The sequence below is a fragment of the Globicephala melas genome, chromosome 1, assembly GCF_963455315.2.
Source record: "Globicephala melas chromosome 1, mGloMel1.2, whole genome shotgun sequence".
Classification (NCBI taxonomy): domain Eukaryota; kingdom Metazoa; phylum Chordata; class Mammalia; order Artiodactyla; family Delphinidae; genus Globicephala; species Globicephala melas.
This window is the reverse complement of record NC_083314.1, coordinates 134,433,699-134,453,722: the sequence shown is the minus strand read 5'-3', so window position 1 is coordinate 134,453,722 and position 20,024 is coordinate 134,433,699. Positions and strand designations below refer to the sequence as shown.

Genomic DNA, 20,024 nt, shown 5'->3' with positions numbered 1-20,024 from the left:
GCATACAGGTCTTTTGTCTTCTTAGGTTTATTCCTAGGTATTTTATTCTTTTTGCTGCAATGGTAACTGGAAGTGTTTCCTTAATTTCTGTTTCAGATTTTTCATCATTACTGTATAGGAATGCAAGAGATTTCTGTGCATTAATTTTGTATCCTGCAATTTTACCAAATTCATTGATTAGCTCTAGTAGTTTTCTGATAGCATCTTTAGGGTTCTCTATGTATAGTATCATGTCATCTGCCAACAGTGACAGTTTTACTTCTTCTTTTCTGATTTGGATTCCATTTATTTCTTTTTCTTCTCTGATTGCCGTGCCTAAGACTTATAAAACTATGTTGAATAATAGCAGTGAGAATGGGCAACCCTGTCTTCTTCCTGATCTAAGAGGAAATGCTTTCAGTTTTTCACCATTGAGAACGATGTTGGCTGTGGGTTTGTCACGTATGGCCTTTATTATGTTGAGGTAGTTTCCCTCTATGCCCACTTTCTGGAGAGTTTTTATCATAAATGGGTGTTGAATTTTTTCAAAAGCTTTTTCTGTATCTGTTGAGATGATCATATGGTTTTTATCCTTCAATTTGTTAATATGGTGTATCACATTGATTGATTTGCATATATTAAAGAATTCTTGCATTCCTGGGATAAACCCCACTTGATTATGGTGTATGATCCTTTTAATGTGCTGTTGGGTTCTGTTTGCTGGAATTTTGTTGAAGATTTTTGCATCTATATTCATCATTGATATTGGCCTGTAGTTTTCTTTTTTTGTGACATCTTTGTCTGGTTTTGGTATCAGGGTGATGGTGGCATTGTAGAATGAATTTGGGAGTGTTCCTCCCTCTGCTATATTTTAGAAGAGCTTGAGAGGGATAGGTGTTAGCTCTTCTTTAAGTGCTTGATAGATTTCACCTGTGAAGCCATCTGATCCTGGGCTTTTGTTTGTTGGAACATTTTTAATCACAGTTTCAATTTCAGTGCTTGTGATTGGTCTGTTTATATTTTCTATTTCTTCCTGGTTCAGTCTGGGAAGGTTGTGCTTTTCTAAGAATTTGTCCATTTCTTCCAGGTTGTCCATTTTATTGGCATGTAGTTGCTTGTAGTAATCTCTCCTGATCCTTTGTGTTTCTGCAGTGTCAATTGTTACTTCTCCTTTTTCATTTCTAATTGGATTGATTTGAGTCTTCTCACTTTTTTCTTGATGAGTCTGGCTAATGGTTTATCAATTTTGTTTATCTTCTCAAAGAACCAGGTTTTAGTTTCATTGATCTTTGCTATTTTTTCCTTCATTTGTTTTCACTTATTTCTGATCTGATCTTTATGATTCCTTTCCTTCTGCTAACTTTGGGGTTTTTTTGTTCTTTCTCTAATTGCTTTAGGTGTAAGGTTAGGTTGTTTATTTGAGATGTTTCTTGTTTCTTAAGGTAGAATTGTATTGCTATAAACTTCGCTCTTAGAACTGCTTTTGCTGTATCCCATAGGTTTTGGGTCGTCGTGTTTTCATTGTCATTTGTTTCTAGGTATTTTTTGATTTTCTCTTTGATTTCTTCAGTGATCTCTTGGTTATTAAGTAGTGTATTGTTTAGCCTCCATGTGTTTGTATATTTTACAGATTTTTTTCCTGTAATTGATATCTAGTCTCAGTGTTGTGGTCGGAAAAGATACTTGATATGATTTCAATTTTCTTAAATTTACCAAGGCTTGATTTGTGACTCAAGATATGATCTATCCTGGAGAATGTTCCATGAGCACTTGAGAAGAAAGTGTATTCTGTTGTTTTTGGATGGAATGTTCTATAAATATCAATGAAGTCCATCCTGTTTAATGTATCATTTAAAGCTGTGTTCCCTTATTTATTTTCATTTTGGATGATCTGTCCATTGGTGAAAGTGGGGTGTTAAAGTCCCCTACTGTGATTGTGTTACTGTCAATTTCCTCTTTTATGGCTCTTAACAGTTGCCTTATGTACTGAGGTGCTCCTATGTTGGGTGCATAAATATTTACAATTGTTATATCTTCTTCTTGGACTGATCCCTTGATCATTATGTAGTGTCCTTCTTTGTCTCTTGTAATAGTCTTTATTTTAAAGTCTATTTTGTCTGATATGAGAATTGCTACTCCAGCTTTCTTTTGATTTCCATTTGCATAGAATATCTTTTTATGTCTCCTTACTTTCAGTCTGCATGTGTCCCTGGGTCTGAAGTGGGTCTCTTGTAGACAGCATATATATTGGTCTTGTTTTTGTATCTGTTCAGTCAGTCTGTGTCTTTTGGTTGGAGCATTTAGTCCATTTACATTTAAGGTACATTTACATTTACGTTTATCTATATGTATATTCCTGTTACCATTTTCTTAATTGTTTTCAGTTTGTTTTTGTAAGTCTTTTCCTTCTCTTGTGTTTCCTGCCCAGAGAAGTTCCTTTACCGTTTGTTGTCAAGCTGGTTTGGTGGTGCTGAATTCTCTTAGCTTTTGCTTGTCTGTAAAGGTTGTAATTGCTCCATCGAATCTGAATGAGATCTTTGCAGGGTAGAGTAATCTTGGTTGTAGGTTTTTCCCTTTCATCACTTTAAATATGTCCTGCCACTCCCTTCTGCTTGCAGAGTTTCTGGTGAAATATCAGCTGTTAACCATATGTGGATTCCCTTGTATGTTATTTGTTGCTTTTTCCTTGCTGCTTTTAATAGTTTTTCTTTGTATTTAGTTTTTGATAGTTTGATTAATATATGTCTTGCTGTGTTTTTCCTTGTATTTATCCTGTATGGGACTCTCTGTGCTTCCTGGACTTGGTTGCCTATTTCCATTCCCATGCTAGGGAAGTTTTCAACTATAATCTCTTCAAATATTTTCTCAGACCCTTTCTTTTTGTCTTCTTCTTCTGAGAGCCCTATAATTCAAGTGTTGGTGTATTTAATGTTGTCCCAAGAGTCTCTGAGACTGTCCTCAATTCTTTTCATTTGTTTTTCTTTATTCTGCTCTGTGGCAGTTATTTCCATTATTTTATCTTCCAGGTCACTTATCTGTTCTTCTGCCTCAGGTATTCTGCTATTGATTCCTTCTAGAGAATTTATAATTTCATTTACTGTGTTGTTCATCACTGTTTGTTTGCTCTTTAGGTCTTCTACGTCCTTGTTAAACGTTTCTTATATTTTCTCCATTCTATATCCAAGATTTTGGCTCATCTTTACTATCATTATTCTGAATTCTTTTTCAGTTAGACTGCCTGTTTCCTCTTCATTTGTTTGGTCTGGTGGGTTTTTACCTTGCTCCTTCATCTGCTGCATATTTCTGTCTTCTCATTTTGTTTAACTTACTGTGTTTGGGGTCTCCTCTTCACACGCTTTGGGTTCTTTGTTCCTTTTGTTTTTGGTGTCTGCCCCCAATGGGTGAGGTTGGTTCAGTGTGTTGTGTAAGCTTCCTGGTGGAGGGGACTGGTGCCTGGGTTCTGGTAGGTGGGCCTGGATCTTCTGGTGGGCAGGGCTGTGTCTGGTGGTGTGTTTTGGCATGTCTGTGAACTTAGTATGAGTTTAGGCAGCCCTTATGCTTATGCGTTTGGTTGTTTTTTTGTCTTACTAGTTGTTTGGCATGGGGTGTCCAGCACTGGAGTTTGCTGGCCATTGGGTAGATCTGGGTCTTAGCGTTGAGACGGAGAGCTCTCACCAATTGATATTACGTGGGGCTGGGAGGTCTCTGGTGGTCCAGTGTTGTGGACTTGGCTCTCCCACCTTGAAGGCTCAGGCCTGACATCCGGCCGGAGCACCAAGACCCTGCCAGCCCCATGGCTCGGAAGAAAAGGAAGAAAAAAAAGGGGGGGGGGAAGAAACCAGATAGAATCCCAAACCAAATGGTAAAAGCAAAACTAGACAAAATCACACAAAGTAACGCGCGCACACACACACACACACACTCTATAAAAAGAAATAATAGGGGCTTCCTTGGTGGCTCAGTGGTTGGAAGTCTGCCTGCTGATGCAGGGGACAAGGGTTCGAGCCCTGGTCTGGGAGGATCCCACATGCCGCCGAGCAGCTGGGCCCATGAGCCACAATTACTGAGCCTGCGCGTCTGGAGCCTGTGCTCTGCAACAAGAGAGGCTGCGATAGTGAGAGGCCCGTGCACCACGATGAAGAGTGGCCCCCACTTGCCGCAACTATAGAAAGCCCTTGCATAGAAACGAAGACCCAACACAGCTGTTAAAAAAAAAAAAAGAAAAAGAAAAAAAAAATAATAATTAACAAAGAACAGTCAGAACCCTAGGACAAATGGTAAAAGCAAACCTAAACAGACAAAACCACACAATGAAACATATGCACACACACTCACAAAAAGGGAAACAAGGGGGGGAAAATCAATAAATAAGAAATTTAAAAAAGAAGAGAGCAACTAAACCAATAAACGAATTAACCAATGATAACAAGCACTAAAAACTAAACTGAGAGAAACGTAAAAACCAGAAACAAATCAGACGCAGAAAGCAAACACCAAGTCTACAGTTGCTCCCAAAGTCCACTGCCTCAATTTGAGAACATTCGTTATCTATTCAGGTATTTCACAGATGCAGGGTTCTTCTGCTTGATTGTGGGGATTTAATCTGCTGCTCCTGAGGCTGCACAGAGAAATTTCCCTTTCTCTTCTTTGTTCGCACAGCTTCTGGGGTTCAGCTGTGGTTTTGTCCCCACCTCTGTGTGTATGTCACCCTCAAGCATCTGTTCCCTGCCCAGACAAGAGGGGGTTAAAGCAGTGACTGATAAGGGGTCTCTTGCTCACTCAGGCCAGGGAGAAAGAGGGTACAATAGTCATAATTGGAATGCGGGGCGAGCCTGCGGCGGCACAGGCTGGCATGACATTGCAACAGCCTGAGGCACACTGTGTGTTCTCCCTGGGAAGTTGTCCTTGGATCTTGGGACCCTGGCAGTGGCTGGCTGCACAGGCTCCCGGTGGGGGGGGGCGTGGGTAGTGACCTGTGCTTGCACACAGGATTTTTGGTGGCAGCGGCGACAGCGTTAGCATTCCGTGCCCATCTCTGGGGTCCAAGCTGATAGCCGCAGCTTGCTCCCATCTCTGGAGCTCACTTAGGTGGTACTTTGCCTTCTGTGGGCACAGAGGAAAGGAGTCCTCTCTCCTCATGCACCCCGAAACAATGGTCTCTTGTCTCTTCAGCAGGTCCAGACTTTTTCCTGGACTCCCTCCCAGCTAGCTGTGGTGCACTGGCCCCCTTCAGGCTGTCTTCTCGCAGCCAACCCCAGTCCTCTCCCTGGGATCCAACCGAAGCCCGAGCCTCAGCTCCCAGCCTCCACCTGCCCCGGTGGTTGAGCAGACAAACCTCTCGGGCTGGTGACTGCTGGTCGGCAGTGATCCTCTGTGAGGGAATCTCTCCACTTTGACCTCTGCACCCCTGTTGCTGCGCTCTCCTCCATGGCTCTGAAGCTTCCCCCAACGTCACCCCCCCACCACCACCGTCTCCACCAGTGAAGGGGCTTCCTAGTGTGGGGAAACCTTTCCTCCTTCACAGCTCCCTCCCAGAGGGGCAGGTCCTGTCCCTATTCTTTTGTCTCTGTGTTTTCTTTTTTCTTTTGCCCTTCCCAGGTACGTGGGGATTTTCTTGCCTTTTGGGAAGTCTGAGGTCTTCTGCCAGCGTTCAATAGGTGTTCTGTAGGAGTTGTTCCACATGTAGATGTATTTTTGATGTATTTGTGGGGAGGAAGGTGATCTCCACATCTTACTCCTCCGCCATCTTGAACGTCTCCCTGGCATGTATTCTTTTAATTACCACTGACACTATATGCTACAACTTAGCTCCATTAAGCTGAATATTACGAAGTTTGGGTGATTGTAATTTTTTTCAGAATGAGCTTGAAAAGGGATAGGTGCAGGAAAGATGAGGAATAAAAGCATGATAAAACTGCTTTAACATCCTTTAGAAGGGCATTAGAAATTAAACTCCTTGGAATTGAGAGTTATGGGCAGATTTATCTCCCTATGCATCCACCCACCCAAACCAGCCTACATTTATTAGGATCTATTTGTGCTAGGCACTGTGCTTCATGCTGAGGTTGAAAAGATGACTAAGACTTTCTGTCTGGAAGAATCAAGAAATGTTAGTTCCTTTTGAGCACTAGTCTTTTGTAAATTATTGGGCAAATAGTGACCATAGTTTTCACATAGAAATTGCATAGGAGATAATCAATTTGGAAAAGTCTTTAAAAATGACATATGTGGGCCACAACAATTTAAAAAAGTATATACTTCAACATGAAAGGATACGAATATATTTAAGAATTTTATATTCTTACTGTTTAGCTTGTTAGTTTTGATTTTATAATTTGAGTATAAATATTCATGACAATAAATACAATGTGCACATTTTATTTGATTTTAAGAACTAGTTATGTGATTACATACATTTTTACATATTGACAAATCACGATATTTTATTTGCAAATCTCATTTTAGAGAGCACTAATATCTATATCCTGAGCCAAATGAGGCAATAAGAAAATATATTTTTATATTACATCCTCATAAGAGAGTTGATTATATTCGGAACATAGGGTATTATTATTAACAACAGTAGTACTGATAATACCTTATATTAGTTAGCACCAGAGTATACAGAACATTTCAGCATTCATTCTCATTTGATTTTCATAACAGCCTGAATAGGCAGAATATGAGACTTATCTTCATTTTAATTGAAAAAAAAGAATTAGAAAGATTGTGCTGTGCTCCATATCGAGAGTAATGGGAATATAGTACCATTATTGACATCTCTTTGCATTTATTTAGAGTATAGTTTATATTTTTATTTTGTAGATGAAAATGAACTGTTACCTGTAAGCTCAGGATGTACAATAGAAGATCATGTGATTGCGGGAAGTGTAGAAGAATTTCGTAAAGACTTCATTTCAAGAATATGGCTTACCTACAGGGAAGAGTTTCCTCCAATAGAAGGCTCAGCTTTGACAACGGACTGTGGTTGGGGCTGTACACTAAGAACTGGCCAGATGCTGTTGGCTCAAGGACTCGTACTACACTTCCTTGGTAGAGGTAAATCAAATCTCTGGTTTTAGGGGGGTTTGTTATTGTTACTGTTTTTTAAATTTGAACTCTAGCTTGCAAACTGAATAAAATTCCCTGGTGTTAATTTCCTGAGTCCCCTATGTCTTCTAAAGTTGTAACTAATCTACCATGTAACATCTTTGTTGGACTGGGCCATTTCAAACATACAGGTTAAACATAAGTATTATTATGTTTCAAACATACAGGTTAAACATAAGTATTATTCATGACTGCCACTGTGAATTAATTAAGTTCAAATTTTAGTAGTCTTTGGATTTTTTGTTGCTGTTATCATTTAGTTCTTTTTGATTGAACTCTAGATTATCTCCAGTTCAGTAAATTCTGGGCAGGTCAACAGCAGTGACTTTGAGCAGAAAATTATTGAGCAGTTAATGTTTTTACATTATTTAAATCTTAAGAAATTTTACAGTTTTATGCTTTAAAATTATTTTTATCTTTATAAATGTGATTATAATCAGTTAAATTGATTAGGGCATTTTCTTAATAAGGTCATCATGCTTAGACTTTTAGACTCTCAGAAATGTCATTGATACTAACTTACATATATCTATGTTTTCCAATGTGCCACCTTTCTTACCAGTTCTGTTAGTTCATTTTTATATAATGTGTACATTTGTAGGAGGATTTTAGTTTACCATTTTAGGCTATCATATCTGGTTATTACTGTCGTTATATTTTTTTAAGTGTCAGACAATTTTCTGCAATGCATGGCAAATATTTAATAACCTTTCTGTAGGGATTATTGATGAGATCATTTGGAGAGAATGTTTATTCAAGAGCAGTGTGGATATTGCAAGGAAAAGGAATTTTTCAGCTTTTTCTGGGATGATTTATTTATAGTCTCATGCAATCATGGATAAGAATTGGAATACTTTTCACACTTCTGACTAGGTCTCTGAATCTGTGACTCATTTTGTTAGCTTGAAATTATATGAATGTTTGGGGACTGTTGTGTTATTGAAAACAGTGAGGTAGTGATATAATTGATTTGGGGGGGGATCTTTGATCTCTAATGACTTCATTTATTAACTTCATTTACTAGAGAATTGATGTTACTCCCTAAATAATAAAGTTATTTTGAAAGACTGTATGAGAAAAAAAGCACCTTGTAAAGAAATATTAAACTTCCAGGTCAAACTTCTATTTTAACGTATAACCAAAACAAAATCCACTTTCTGAAGTTAAACTCTCATAAATACTATGATTGTTAGTTGAATATGTTTATTGTGCCTTTGGGTAGTCAAGACTGGATGTCTGGTGAGCAGTACTGGTAATGGAATACAAAAGTCTTTATTCCACCTTAACACTGTCAAAAAAAAGAAAAGAAGGGGGCTTCCCTGGTGGCACAGTGGTTGAGAGTCTGCCTGCCGATGCAGGGGACATGGGTTCGTGCCCCGGTCCGGGAAGATCCCACATGCCGCGGAGCAGCTAGGCCCGTGAGCCGTGGCCGCTGAGCCTGCGCGTCCGGAGCCTGTGCTCTGCAACGGGAGAGGCCACAACAGTGAGAGGCCCACGTACCGCAAAAAAAAAAAAAAGAAAAGAAAGAAAAACATATTCCAGAATTGTCCATTTGTACCTAAGTTTACTATTTTTTCTCTTTCATTACGGTAATTTTTTCCTGATTATATGTAATATATCCCCATTCAAAAAATTTTAGAAACTACAGAAAAGTCCGGAGAATAATATTTCAACTCAAAAGTAAACATCATTGGTATATTGGCATGTTTCCTCTGCTTGTACGTTTATTATTTTTTTTACACAACTTTATTTAGATATAATCAACATACCATAATTTCACTCATTTAAAGTGAACAACAATTCAGTGGTTTTTAGTTTATTTACAGAGTTCTACAATTATCCCCATAATCTAATTTTAGGATTTTCATCTTCCCCCAAAGAAACCTCATACCCATTAGCAGTCATTCCCAATAGCAACCATTAATCTACTTTCTATCACTATAAATTTGCCTATTTCTGACTTTGCTATTTTAGTTTAGTAACCCATAGGACTTTAAATGCTACATGCTTATTTTAGTAGAATTGTTAACGTCTAACTATTTAAAAGATCTGAACACCTTGCTTTGGAACTGCTATAGCTTGGACCTGGCCTGATGCTTTGAACATTGAAAATTCAGACTCTGAATCATGGACTTCCAACACTGTAAAAAAATTTACTGCATCATTCGAAGCATCGCTTTCAGCGGAAAGAGAACTCAAAACCCCAACAATTTCTCTGAAGGAAACAATCGGGAGATATTCTGATGATCGTGAAATGCAAAATGAAATTTATCACAGGAAAATCATCTCTTGGTTTGGTGATTCCCCCTTGGCTCTCTTTGGTTTACATCAACTAATAGAATATGGAAAGAAGTCTGGGAAAAAAGCTGGAGATTGGTATGGACCAGCTGTGGTTGCTCACATTTTAAGGTAAAATTGTTTTAAAATCTTTCATCTTGTGACAGAGGTCCTCAGGCTCAGAGATAGTGATTTTTGCAGTGTATATATATTATTGGAACTTGTAAAGTCTAACTGTATGAGAATATTCATAAAGTAGCTTTCATTTACTGTTAGGGAAAAAACAAGACATATTGTGTCTCTAGTTACATTTATCTACTGACAAATTTTTCTTCTTTTGCTCATAGGTATAGATATCCAAGGTCTCTTTCTAACCAGGTTTTCATTAGACTACCTTATTGAAATGTTCTAAAAACTAACAACTCTTTCAACCTTGGAACATGCATAATAACATTATAGTTTTTTTTTTTAATAGTGTAATCTGGGGGCTGTAATGTACTGATAGTGTAATGAAATGTCAAGAGCTAAAATTGATGTTTTCAGCATTTCTTTTCACACATCAAATTCTTGTGAATTGTAAATGTATGGGACTATTAATATTATAATTATATCATAGTAAAATAAACTGTCTGTGACATTCAGAGTAGTTAGAAAAAAGTCGAAAGTCAGATTTCACTATACCTCAGCTTTTTATGTGCCAATTATTTGGATGCTACTTAAGTTTTTTAAAAAGTTGTCATATTTATTGTGTCCCACTATTATTATTAACTGAATCATTAATATTGTCATCCAAGTACAGCATGTTATAGTAAATTTAGTCTATTTAGAATAATATACAAAATCCAAATTAGTACAAATGTTTTTTTTGCTTATTAACAGGCTTTTATATTTTATAGGTCAGATGCTTATAGTTGAAAAAGTAGTTGCCTAATATTATTAAATGGATTGTTAATAATGTCAAGTCCAGCTTGGTATGACATACATAAAAACATAATCATAAAAGCATGGTTTCTACTCTTCAAGATGTTATGTTCTGTATCCCAGGGATCAGAACACTTTTTCTGTAAAAGGCCTAATGGTAAATAGTTTAGGCTTTGCAGGCTATATAAGGGCTCTATTGCTCATTTTGCTCTTTTTTTCTTTTTTTGTTTTACAGTCGTTGAAAACTGTAAAAACCATTCTTAGCTTGCAGGCTGTACAAAAACAGGCCACAGGTCATGCTTGGACTATGGGCCATAGTTTCCCCATCCCTCTTTTATATTAGCACATACAAACATGCATAATAAGGCATGTTAAGTTAAAAAATTATAAAGATACAGTTAAATAAAAGTATTTTTCCATAATTTGTGTAATTTCCTTTTACATATATTGTTGTGATTTTTTTTCACTTCATGTGCACCACTGAGAATATTATACCCACTTGGAAATATTTTTCAATTTGCAGTTTTACTTATAGAATTCTAAGACTTGAAAGTGGGAAATTCATTTGTTCAGGTCATGTAGGTTTTTGAATGAAGGAAAAAAGTCATGCTATTGTTTAAAGAAAAGAAAAAATCTTTCATAACTGTACCAGAGGACAATCATACTTTGCTAGTCAGTAATGTAAGTTAATATGAAGTAAACCTTGAAGCATATTGTAATACCACTGGGTAGAAAACATTTAATATAGCCAGGTGAGTTTGAGAGAAATTCTTTTTTGGGGGGCAGGGTGGGGTTCACACCTTTGTACCCAAGAATTTTAAAATATGTTTTTTAAACTTATGTTTTAATGTTTTTTGAGTAATTTAGTGTAATATTCTACTTTGAAAAAATTCACTTGATTTTTGATACCATTCAGATGATAGTTTTGAAAGCAGACACTATAGGGTAAATAGGAAAGTCAAGAAAATGATGGCTTTCTTTTCCCTTAAATTAAATCGTTTGTTATTAACTGGAAATGTTAGTTAGGATTTTAAAGGATAATGCTTGTTATTTTCTTAGAAAAGCAGTTGAAGAAGCAAGACACCCAGATTTACAAGGAATAACTATTTATGTTGCGCAAGACTGTACAGGTGAGGAATGTATTATATAATTCTACTTTTTATCCATTTATTTGGTCAGACCTTTTTAAAAATTTAGGTATAATTGATATATAACATTATATTAGTTTCAGATGTATAACATAATGATTCAATATTTGTATATATTGTGAATGATCACCATAATTAGTCTAGTTAGCATCCGTCACCATACATAGTTAGAAAATTTTTTTTCTTGTGATGAGAACTTTCAGATATACAATACAGTATTATTAACTATAGTGCCCATCCCCATGCTGTACGTTATATCCTTATGACTTATTTATCTTATAGCTGGCAGTTTTCACGCCCTTCACCCATTGTGTCCACCCATCCCACTTCTGCCAGTCATCAGTCTGTTCTGTGTATCTGTGAGCTTGGTGTTTTGTTTATTCATTTTGTTCTGCTTTTTAGAGTCCACATATAAGTGAGATCATACAGTATGTGTCTTTCTCTGTCTGACTTATTTCACTTAGCATAACGCCCTCAGGGTCTATCCATGTTGTCAGAGATGGCAAGATTTCATTCTTTTTTATGGTTAAATAATATTCCACTGTATATACGTACCACATTTTCTTTATCCATTATCCATTGATGGGCACTTAGGTTGTTTCCATATTTTGGCTATTATAAATAATGCTGCAGTGATTAAAGGGGTGCATTTATCTTTTTGAGATAGTGGTTTCGTTTTCTTCAGATAAATACCCAGAAGTTGAATTGCTGGATCACATTGTAGTTCTATTTTTAATTTTTTGAGGAACCACTGTACTGTTTTCCTTAGTGGTTGCACCAACTTACATTCTCAACAACAGTGCACAAGGGTTCCCTTTGCTCCATATCTTCAACAACATTTGTTGTTTCTTGTCTATTTGATAGTAACCATTCTAACAGGTGTGAGATGATATCTCGTGGTTTGATTTGCATTTCTCTGATGATTAGTGATGTTGAGCACCTTTTCATGTACCTGTTGGCCATTTGTATGGCTTCTTTGGAAAAATGTCTCTTCAGATCTTCTGCCCATTTTTTAAATTGGATTATTTGTTTTTTTGATGTTGAATTATGTGAGATCTTTGTATAGTTTGGATATTAACCCCTTATCAGATATATGATTGCAAATATTTTCTTCTATTTGGTAAGTTACCTTTCTATTTTGTTGATGGTTTCCTTTGCTGTACAGAAGCTTTTTAGTTTGATGTATTCTCATTTGTTTATTTTTGCTTATGTTGCCTTGTGGTGTCAAATTGAAAAAATTATCACCAAGACCAATGTCAAGGAGCTTTCCGCCTGTTTTCTTCTAGGAGTTTGTGGTTTCAGTTCAGGTCTTGTGTTCAAATCTTTGATGATCGATTTTGATTTAATTATTGTGTATGGTATAAGATAGTGGTCCAATTTTATTCTTTTGCATGCGGCTGTCCAGTTTTCCCAATACCATTTATAATTAGATTTTTCATAAGTATTTAGCTTATAGCTTATCCCAATTATACTGTAAATGATGAAAGTAGAGACCATGTTTTACACATTTTTGTTCCTACATTGCACCCTGTATAGGCACTGATTAAATATTTCTTGATTGAATATATACTATGAATTATTAGTTGCAATATTAAAATAAATTCTTAAGGAAATTTTCAATATTTAAAATGACTACTTAAAAAAGATAGGTGGGAAAATTTAACATAGGTATATACTTGGGGTGCATGTCTGCCATGTCTCATCTCATTGGGGATGTGTTTCAAGGAAGGAAAATTCTCTGTTTGATTTGTTTCTCACTAGTCCTTCAGTAAATCATCTGATCATGATGCAGCTATTGTCCAGAATGTTGCTTTGTTTTATTGTTATGGGTATTCTGTTTAATGACCAGTATCTATAGTAATTTTGAAACTCTATTGGGGATAAAATAGTGACCTTAATTTCCTAATAAAATAAAAGTGCCTTCAGAGTAAACCACCTCATGTTGTTTATTTTTTACTGAAATACTGTTAAGAGGATAAAATATGTTAATGTTTGGGGAAAGTTAAATATACTTCAGTTATGTTTAATATAAGGGTATTTACAAAATGCTTGAGATTACCCTGGTGACTGACTAGTGTTTATAGTGTGGATATAATCGTTACCAAATACACATTTATTTTGTTCGGCCTTTTGTTAAGGTTAATTGGATTTTTAAGAAAGACTGATAAGCCATGATTATAGCCATATGAACATGAAAGTTTTAAGTTTTCAGATGAGTGTGTGAATTTTGCAGGTACTGTATTTGTTTATCAGGTAGGAAATCTTACAAGTAAAATGTACTGTGTTAAGAGTTCTAATTAAGCCAGAGGATGTGCTTAAACAATTAATCATTAAATAATTTATGAATTTGCCTTTTGTGCTTTTATTGATATCAATCAGCCTTGGTCTTATGCGTTACGTATTGTTAGTTAATTAAAGAACACAAAGCTACTCAATATCTAAGTGGTTTGTGTAATTTGAAGTAGATCTTAAAATTTTGAACACTGACGTTTAAAATTCTAAAGGGAGAGTTTATATTACTGTAGTGCATTTTGATAGATTGTGAGGTTAGGAACTAGGTGAAGCCAGAGTCTATTAATAATTCCCCTCCACACATCTTCATTAGTGTTTTTAAAAACAAACACCATCTTCATTAGTGTTTTTAAAAGCTTCACTTTCTATTCATTTTCTCTTCCTCTCATTCTGTATTCTCTTCCTTTGTGATTGCATATTTTTCCATGCCTTTAAGTAGTTAAGACTGTGCTCTATATATTAGGACTTCTAAAACTGCATTTCTAGTGCTACTTGTGTTAATATGAGGTAACTCGTATTTTCTGCTGTCCTTCAAATATTTCCATCTGGATGTTCTACAAACACTTCAAATTCAGCGTGTTTAAGATTAAACCTGTCATTCCCCTCTACACCACTCCTTTCTTGCTTTCTATATTCTCTTCACTAATAGTATCATGTCCACATGCGTGTGTACTTATTCTTGACTCTTTTTTCGTTGCTTATATCTAGTCAACCAAAGCTTAACAAATTATACTTAAAAAGATGCATCTGAAATCTGTTCTCTCTTCTTCACTCTCATTGATTTAGATCAGACCCTTATCTCGAACTTGGACTTTAACTTGATTTCCCTTTCTTTTCTTTTTCTCATTCATCTGATCAAAAGAAATTGATCGTGTCCCTTAATTTAAAACCAATGACCGTCTGTTAACTCTAGTCTCAAGTTATTGTAGCATGTAAAGCACATGAAGTTCTTCACCATTTGTCTTGACCTACATTTCCAGCATCACCTCTCAACACTGTCTTCCATGCTGATACACCAAAGAACCATCAACCTGCAAGCCATTCCTTGGGCATACTATCATTATCTTTTTTCCATGTCTTTGCTGATATTATTGCCTCTGCTTAGAATGCCCCTTATTGTTAAAATGCCTTTTGTTAACTCTTACTCATTCTTTATGAACACGCTCGAAGGTACACCTTTGGTGAAGCCTTTACCAACTCCCATCAGCTAGAATTAGTTTATTATTCTGTGTTCTGTAACATTTTGGAAATACCTCTATTAAATATTGTGCTTTTAATTCACTTTTAATATCACCTTGTGCTTATCTGTATCTCCTTGGTAGATCAATGATTATTAAGGTAACAGGGGTAGGGGAAAGGTACCAGAACCATTTGGTTGGCAATCACTGCTGTAGTGAGCCTGTGTTATGGAATTGGATTATTTCATAGCCCTTACATATGTTGAAAGTGGAGGAAAAATACCAAAACAATTGAGCCAGACACTGTGAAGTAAGGATCTTATTTGCTTTTATATTTCTCTGGCATAGAAAACTTCAATAAATAGTTGGCCGTCAATCACTGTGTGTTGAATTAGACTGAAGGATAAGAAGCATTTGATAAGGAAGAACTTGTTGTATATGCTAGTGGAAATACTATTGCTAGTGGAAAGTGGAAGATAGGGATGGTCATGTGTGCACTGCCTCAGAAAAGTGAGAGAATTTAAAGGTTTATAATTAGAAGGCTTTACTGAGTAGTTTAGCAAAAATAAGATGACAGAATTGAAACATGGAAAGAACTGTTTTTCCATTTTTGTGGCTTCGGTTTAGACTGACTATGGGGGATAGGGAAGCAGGTGAACAGGAGACTATGACAGCTCATAATCTCAATTTGGAATTTAGGGAAGAACTGAGACAGCAGTGGCAGAATTTGTTAATCAGCTAACTGTGGAAGAGTAAAAGAGTTTGCTGACAGGGAGTATGGGTGTAAAGTAAGTTTTGAATAAAACTATTTTTTTTGTTGAAGAAAACAAAATAAAGTTTTGTCTGTATTTGCTTCTACCAACTCCACCCATTTTCTCTTGAACTATCCACTTAGGCTCTCATACCCATCACTCTACCAAAACTACTCTTGTCAATAATTTAATCTCACTAAATCCAGTTGTCACTTCTCAGTCTTTTCCTCACAATCTGTCAGCAGCATTTGACACTGTTGACTTCTCCCCCACTCCTTGTAACGTTTTGTTTACTTAGTTTCCAGAGCGCTACTCTTCAGGTTTTCCTTTTACCAGGTGTCTGCTCCTTCACGGTCTCCTGTATGGATTCTTCCTTATCCCCCTATCTCTAAAGTACTTGGTGTGTTGTGCTACGTCTTTAGATCTCAACTTTTTTTTCTGTGTATACAGATTTGGATTTACCCAGTCTCATAGCTTTACAGTACCGTCTGGGTCCTGTCAATTCCCAAATTTATAGCTCCATCCCAGACCTGTCCCCAAATGCAGGCTTTTATGTCCTTACCTGCCTACTTATCCTCCCTGGTTGCATGTCTAATAGATATCTCAAAGTTGGCATGTCTGAAACTGAATTCCCACTCCTCCTTTCTATATTTTCCCTTCCTACAGTCTTCTATGTCTTTGTAAATGGCAGCCCGCCTACTCTGTTTGCTTATATGAAAACCACTCAAATCATCTATGACTCCTTTTTTCCTCTCACATCTTACATTTAATGTATTAAGGAGTTCTTCATTTTCAACTGATCAGTTTTCACCACCTGCACATGATCATCCCATGACCGTTCCATATCTTGACAATACTGCCTTTGTTCAAACCACCATCATCTCTTGCTGGGTTCCTGCAGTGGCTTTCTAACTTCTCTATGCTTCAGCCCTTGCCCTCTGCAGTCTGTTAACACAGGAACCAGACTGGTAAAGTATAAATCAGAGCAGGACATTCTTTTCCTAAAAAACTCTTCAGCGGCTTCCCATGTCACTCAAAGTAAAGACTGAATTCTTTATTAACGGCTTTTAAGATTTCCCACAATCTGTCTTCGTTCTCTCCCCATCTGTAACTTTATCTCCTAACCTCATTTTCTACTATTGTACTCCTTGCTCACTTCCCTGCAGAGGCACTGCTCTCTTGTTCCTGGAACAAGCTGGCAATGCTTCTGCTTTAAGACATTTGCACTTGCTGATCTTTCTATGTGGAATCTCTTCCCCCCAGGTATCTGCATTTCTTGGTTTCTTTCTTTCTTTAAGTCTTGACTTCCCTACCACCTTATTTTAAATTGCACCCCTTCTCTACATTTCTTATCCATCTTTTTCTCCCTTGTTTTTCTTGAAAGCACCTATCATCATCTGACATATATTATGTTTTACTTATTTATTGTCTACTTCCCTGTTAGATGGTATGCCTTGTGAGGGCAGGGGTTTTTCTCCATTTTGCTCACTGCTGAGGACCCAGTGCCATATAGTAGTTATTTGATAAATATCTATTGAATGCATAAATGAGGTAGGTATTTTTTAACTCATTGAGACCTGGTTAGTGATGTCAGAGATCATATGACTGGCCATTGTGGGGGGGAAATTAGGGTACAAATGTTTCTGAAAATCATTTTTATAAAATTTAATACATATTAATTGTGTTTTTCTCAGTTTACAGTTCTGATGTAATTGATAAACAGTGCACTTCCATGGCCTCTGATAATACAGATGACAAAGCTGTTATTATTCTAGTTCCTGTTAGACTTGGTGGAGAAAGAACCAATGCCGACTATTTAGATTTTGTAAAGGTATGAAATAAGAGCTAAAATTTTTTGAAGGCAATGCTGGCTGATATGAAAAATAGAGAAGGTTTGCAATCTTTTTTCTATGAAATGGGTAGTGATGATTTTATAGTTGTAGATTGTAAAGTTTGACATTAGAGATCTTAAATTTCAGTATCACAAGATCAGATGTGATTTGAAGAGTAAGGTGTTCTATGACAAAATAAAAAGGCTTTTAATCTTTGTAGCTCATCAGGGGGATACAGTGCAGCAATAATCATAGTCTGAAATATGTCTACAGTTCCCATCATCCTTATTTGTGATTTTTTTAAAGTACGTACCTTTGTTTATTCATAAAACCCACATTAAACTATATCTAGGTAATTATTGAAACAAAATGAGTTTTTTTTTATTGCTGCTGCATTATCTCTTAGTTTGTTTCCTGTGCTTCTATAAGGTCCATCAGTAGGTAGAATACTTATTTATATAGAACGAAATGATGAAGATAGTATGGGGAGCTTCCAACTTTGTTTTCTTCATATTAACCAGTTAAAAATCTGTTCTATTTCAGAACACATAATTCTTTTCTCCAAAAGAACCTGTCTAATTAGGTTATCTTGTCACAAAACTTTAACTTTTGAAATACTTAGTTTCTAGTTGAGAGTATAGTATTTATATTCTTTTCATAGTTTTAATAAGATCAAGAGCAGAGATAGAATTCCTCTTTGAATGGAGTGTTATGGCATATAGTAATCTTGAAATAAAGTTTAGATTTGTTCACCACATGAAGCACTAACCCCATATTGTGGTCCCTATGTATATAGGTAGAACATGTATCCTCACTCTAGATTGTACCAATTCTAAAAACTTAGAGCAGTTATTTTCAATATGTGGTATATGGAAGTCTTCTAGCTGGTATATTGGCTTTTCCTAATCGTTACTAAACTGTTGCAGGCATACTTGTTACTAATAATACCAGTACTATAACCAATAACATATACATATCCTAGATAAAAGTGAGGTTTTGATTTCTAACATGTGGACTCTTTAGTAGAATTATTGGTGGAATGTGAGAAGATATGAACCATTTCATCTAGTGGATCCACGGAGGGTTTCGAGACTTCACGCATGTTGTCATGTCTCTGTTGGTTGTAACCAAATCTGAAATGAATTCCCCTGCCTTCTCTACTACCATGAGAAGATCAGAAATTGAGGCAGTCTCGGAACTGACTCTTTTGCCAAACCCCCACTCCTGGTGAAATGGACTGCAGATAGCTTTGAGGCATGCTTCATCTAGCTGAGAGCTTTGCTGTTTGGTGGTATTGATAAAAGTTATCAGATGAGTGATTCATTGGAGTCTACATTGTAGTGAAACAAACCATGGTTAGCTGTTAAAGTGATCCTTAGTACCTAGCATATAGGAGCTGCTCAGCAAATATTTGTTAACGCTCATATTTGTATAACACTTTTAATACAGATTTATCTCATTTTACCCTCATACTAGCTAGAAACTGGATTGTCTTTATAAAACAGAAATGACAGAAGTTAAGTGATATGTTCAAATTCGGATAACAAACTGGTGACAGAGACCAGAATTTATGTTGTTTTTCATATTTTCCTCTAAAATATGGACTTTCTGAAATGTAACATTTCTTTGAGCTTCTACTTATTTAATTTATGCTACAGTCCCCTTTTAGAGTAGTGACTACTAATACATTTAAAATTTTCAACTCTCAGGTAAAAATGGCTGAAATGGCTGAGTGAAGTAGTGTTATGTTGTGCTTGGTCAGGGCGTGGTTGGGTCAGAAGCCAAAAGGAGAGCATGTAAGGAGTCATTCAGTTAGCAGTGAAAAAATAGTGTGTCTAATAGCCCTAAAAGAAAAGTAATCTTTCTCTTCCATTTCTGCTCCCTTTTCTTCTCCTCCTTCTCCACCTCCTCCTGTACCTCCATCACTGCCCCGCCCACTGCCCCCCACTACACTTCTTCCTCCTCCTCCTTTGTCAGCAGCTGTATTTTTTCCTGCCAAACCATTGTGCATTATACTCTCTAAAATTCACCATTCAATTCTAGTTTTAAAATGTATTGATTGAGGTAATTCCACAGTATTTCAGAGATGGTTACCATCTCCTGCTGCATTCTGTGAGGAGAAAGAAATTTGGTGTGGTGCTTTATCAGCTCTTACCACAGGAAGTTTACTTATTTATTTATTTTTAAAAGGACCTGGAATGAGGAAAATCCAATATGTTCTCTTTCTTCAGCAAGACAAATTAGGACTTTCCTTTTTGACTGATTACTTCAGTCTTATTTATTGCTTCATGGATACAGCTCAATCAATTCTCACCACTAGATAACTGTGAAAAAGCTTTTTTAGGAACTGAAAAGTGTTTCAGGTTTCCAAAGATACAGCTTCTTATATGTAATGGCATTTTAGCTCCTAATCTACTTATAAGTGTTTATTGCTAAATCTGCTCTAATCTGTTGAAAAGGAAATATAGGTGTCAAGAACCAAAGTCTTTCTTCCATTACCTGAAATCATTCTTTTTCTGAAGAGAGTCTGTGATG

General features: G+C 36.3%; 1 protein-coding gene across 8 annotated transcripts in view; it reads left to right on the top strand.

Moving 5' to 3' along the window:
- ATG4C (autophagy related 4C cysteine peptidase) overlaps window positions 1–20,024 on the top strand; it is a 136,024-nt gene that overhangs the window by 46,204 nt on the left and 69,796 nt on the right. For all 8 annotated transcript variants that reach the window (XR_009565142.2, XR_009565140.2, XR_009565136.2 and 5 more), the window contains exons 4-7: window positions 6,805–7,038; window positions 9,168–9,498; window positions 11,347–11,417; window positions 17,352–17,488. Coding sequence is in view for 1 of the 8 variants with exons in the window: in XM_030865807.3 (XP_030721667.1) it covers window positions 6,805–7,038; window positions 9,168–9,498; window positions 11,347–11,417; window positions 17,352–17,488 (773 nt within the window). In the remaining 7 variants the exon portion in view is untranslated. The remainder of the gene's footprint in view (window positions 1–6,804; window positions 7,039–9,167; window positions 9,499–11,346; window positions 11,418–17,351; window positions 17,489–20,024) is intronic.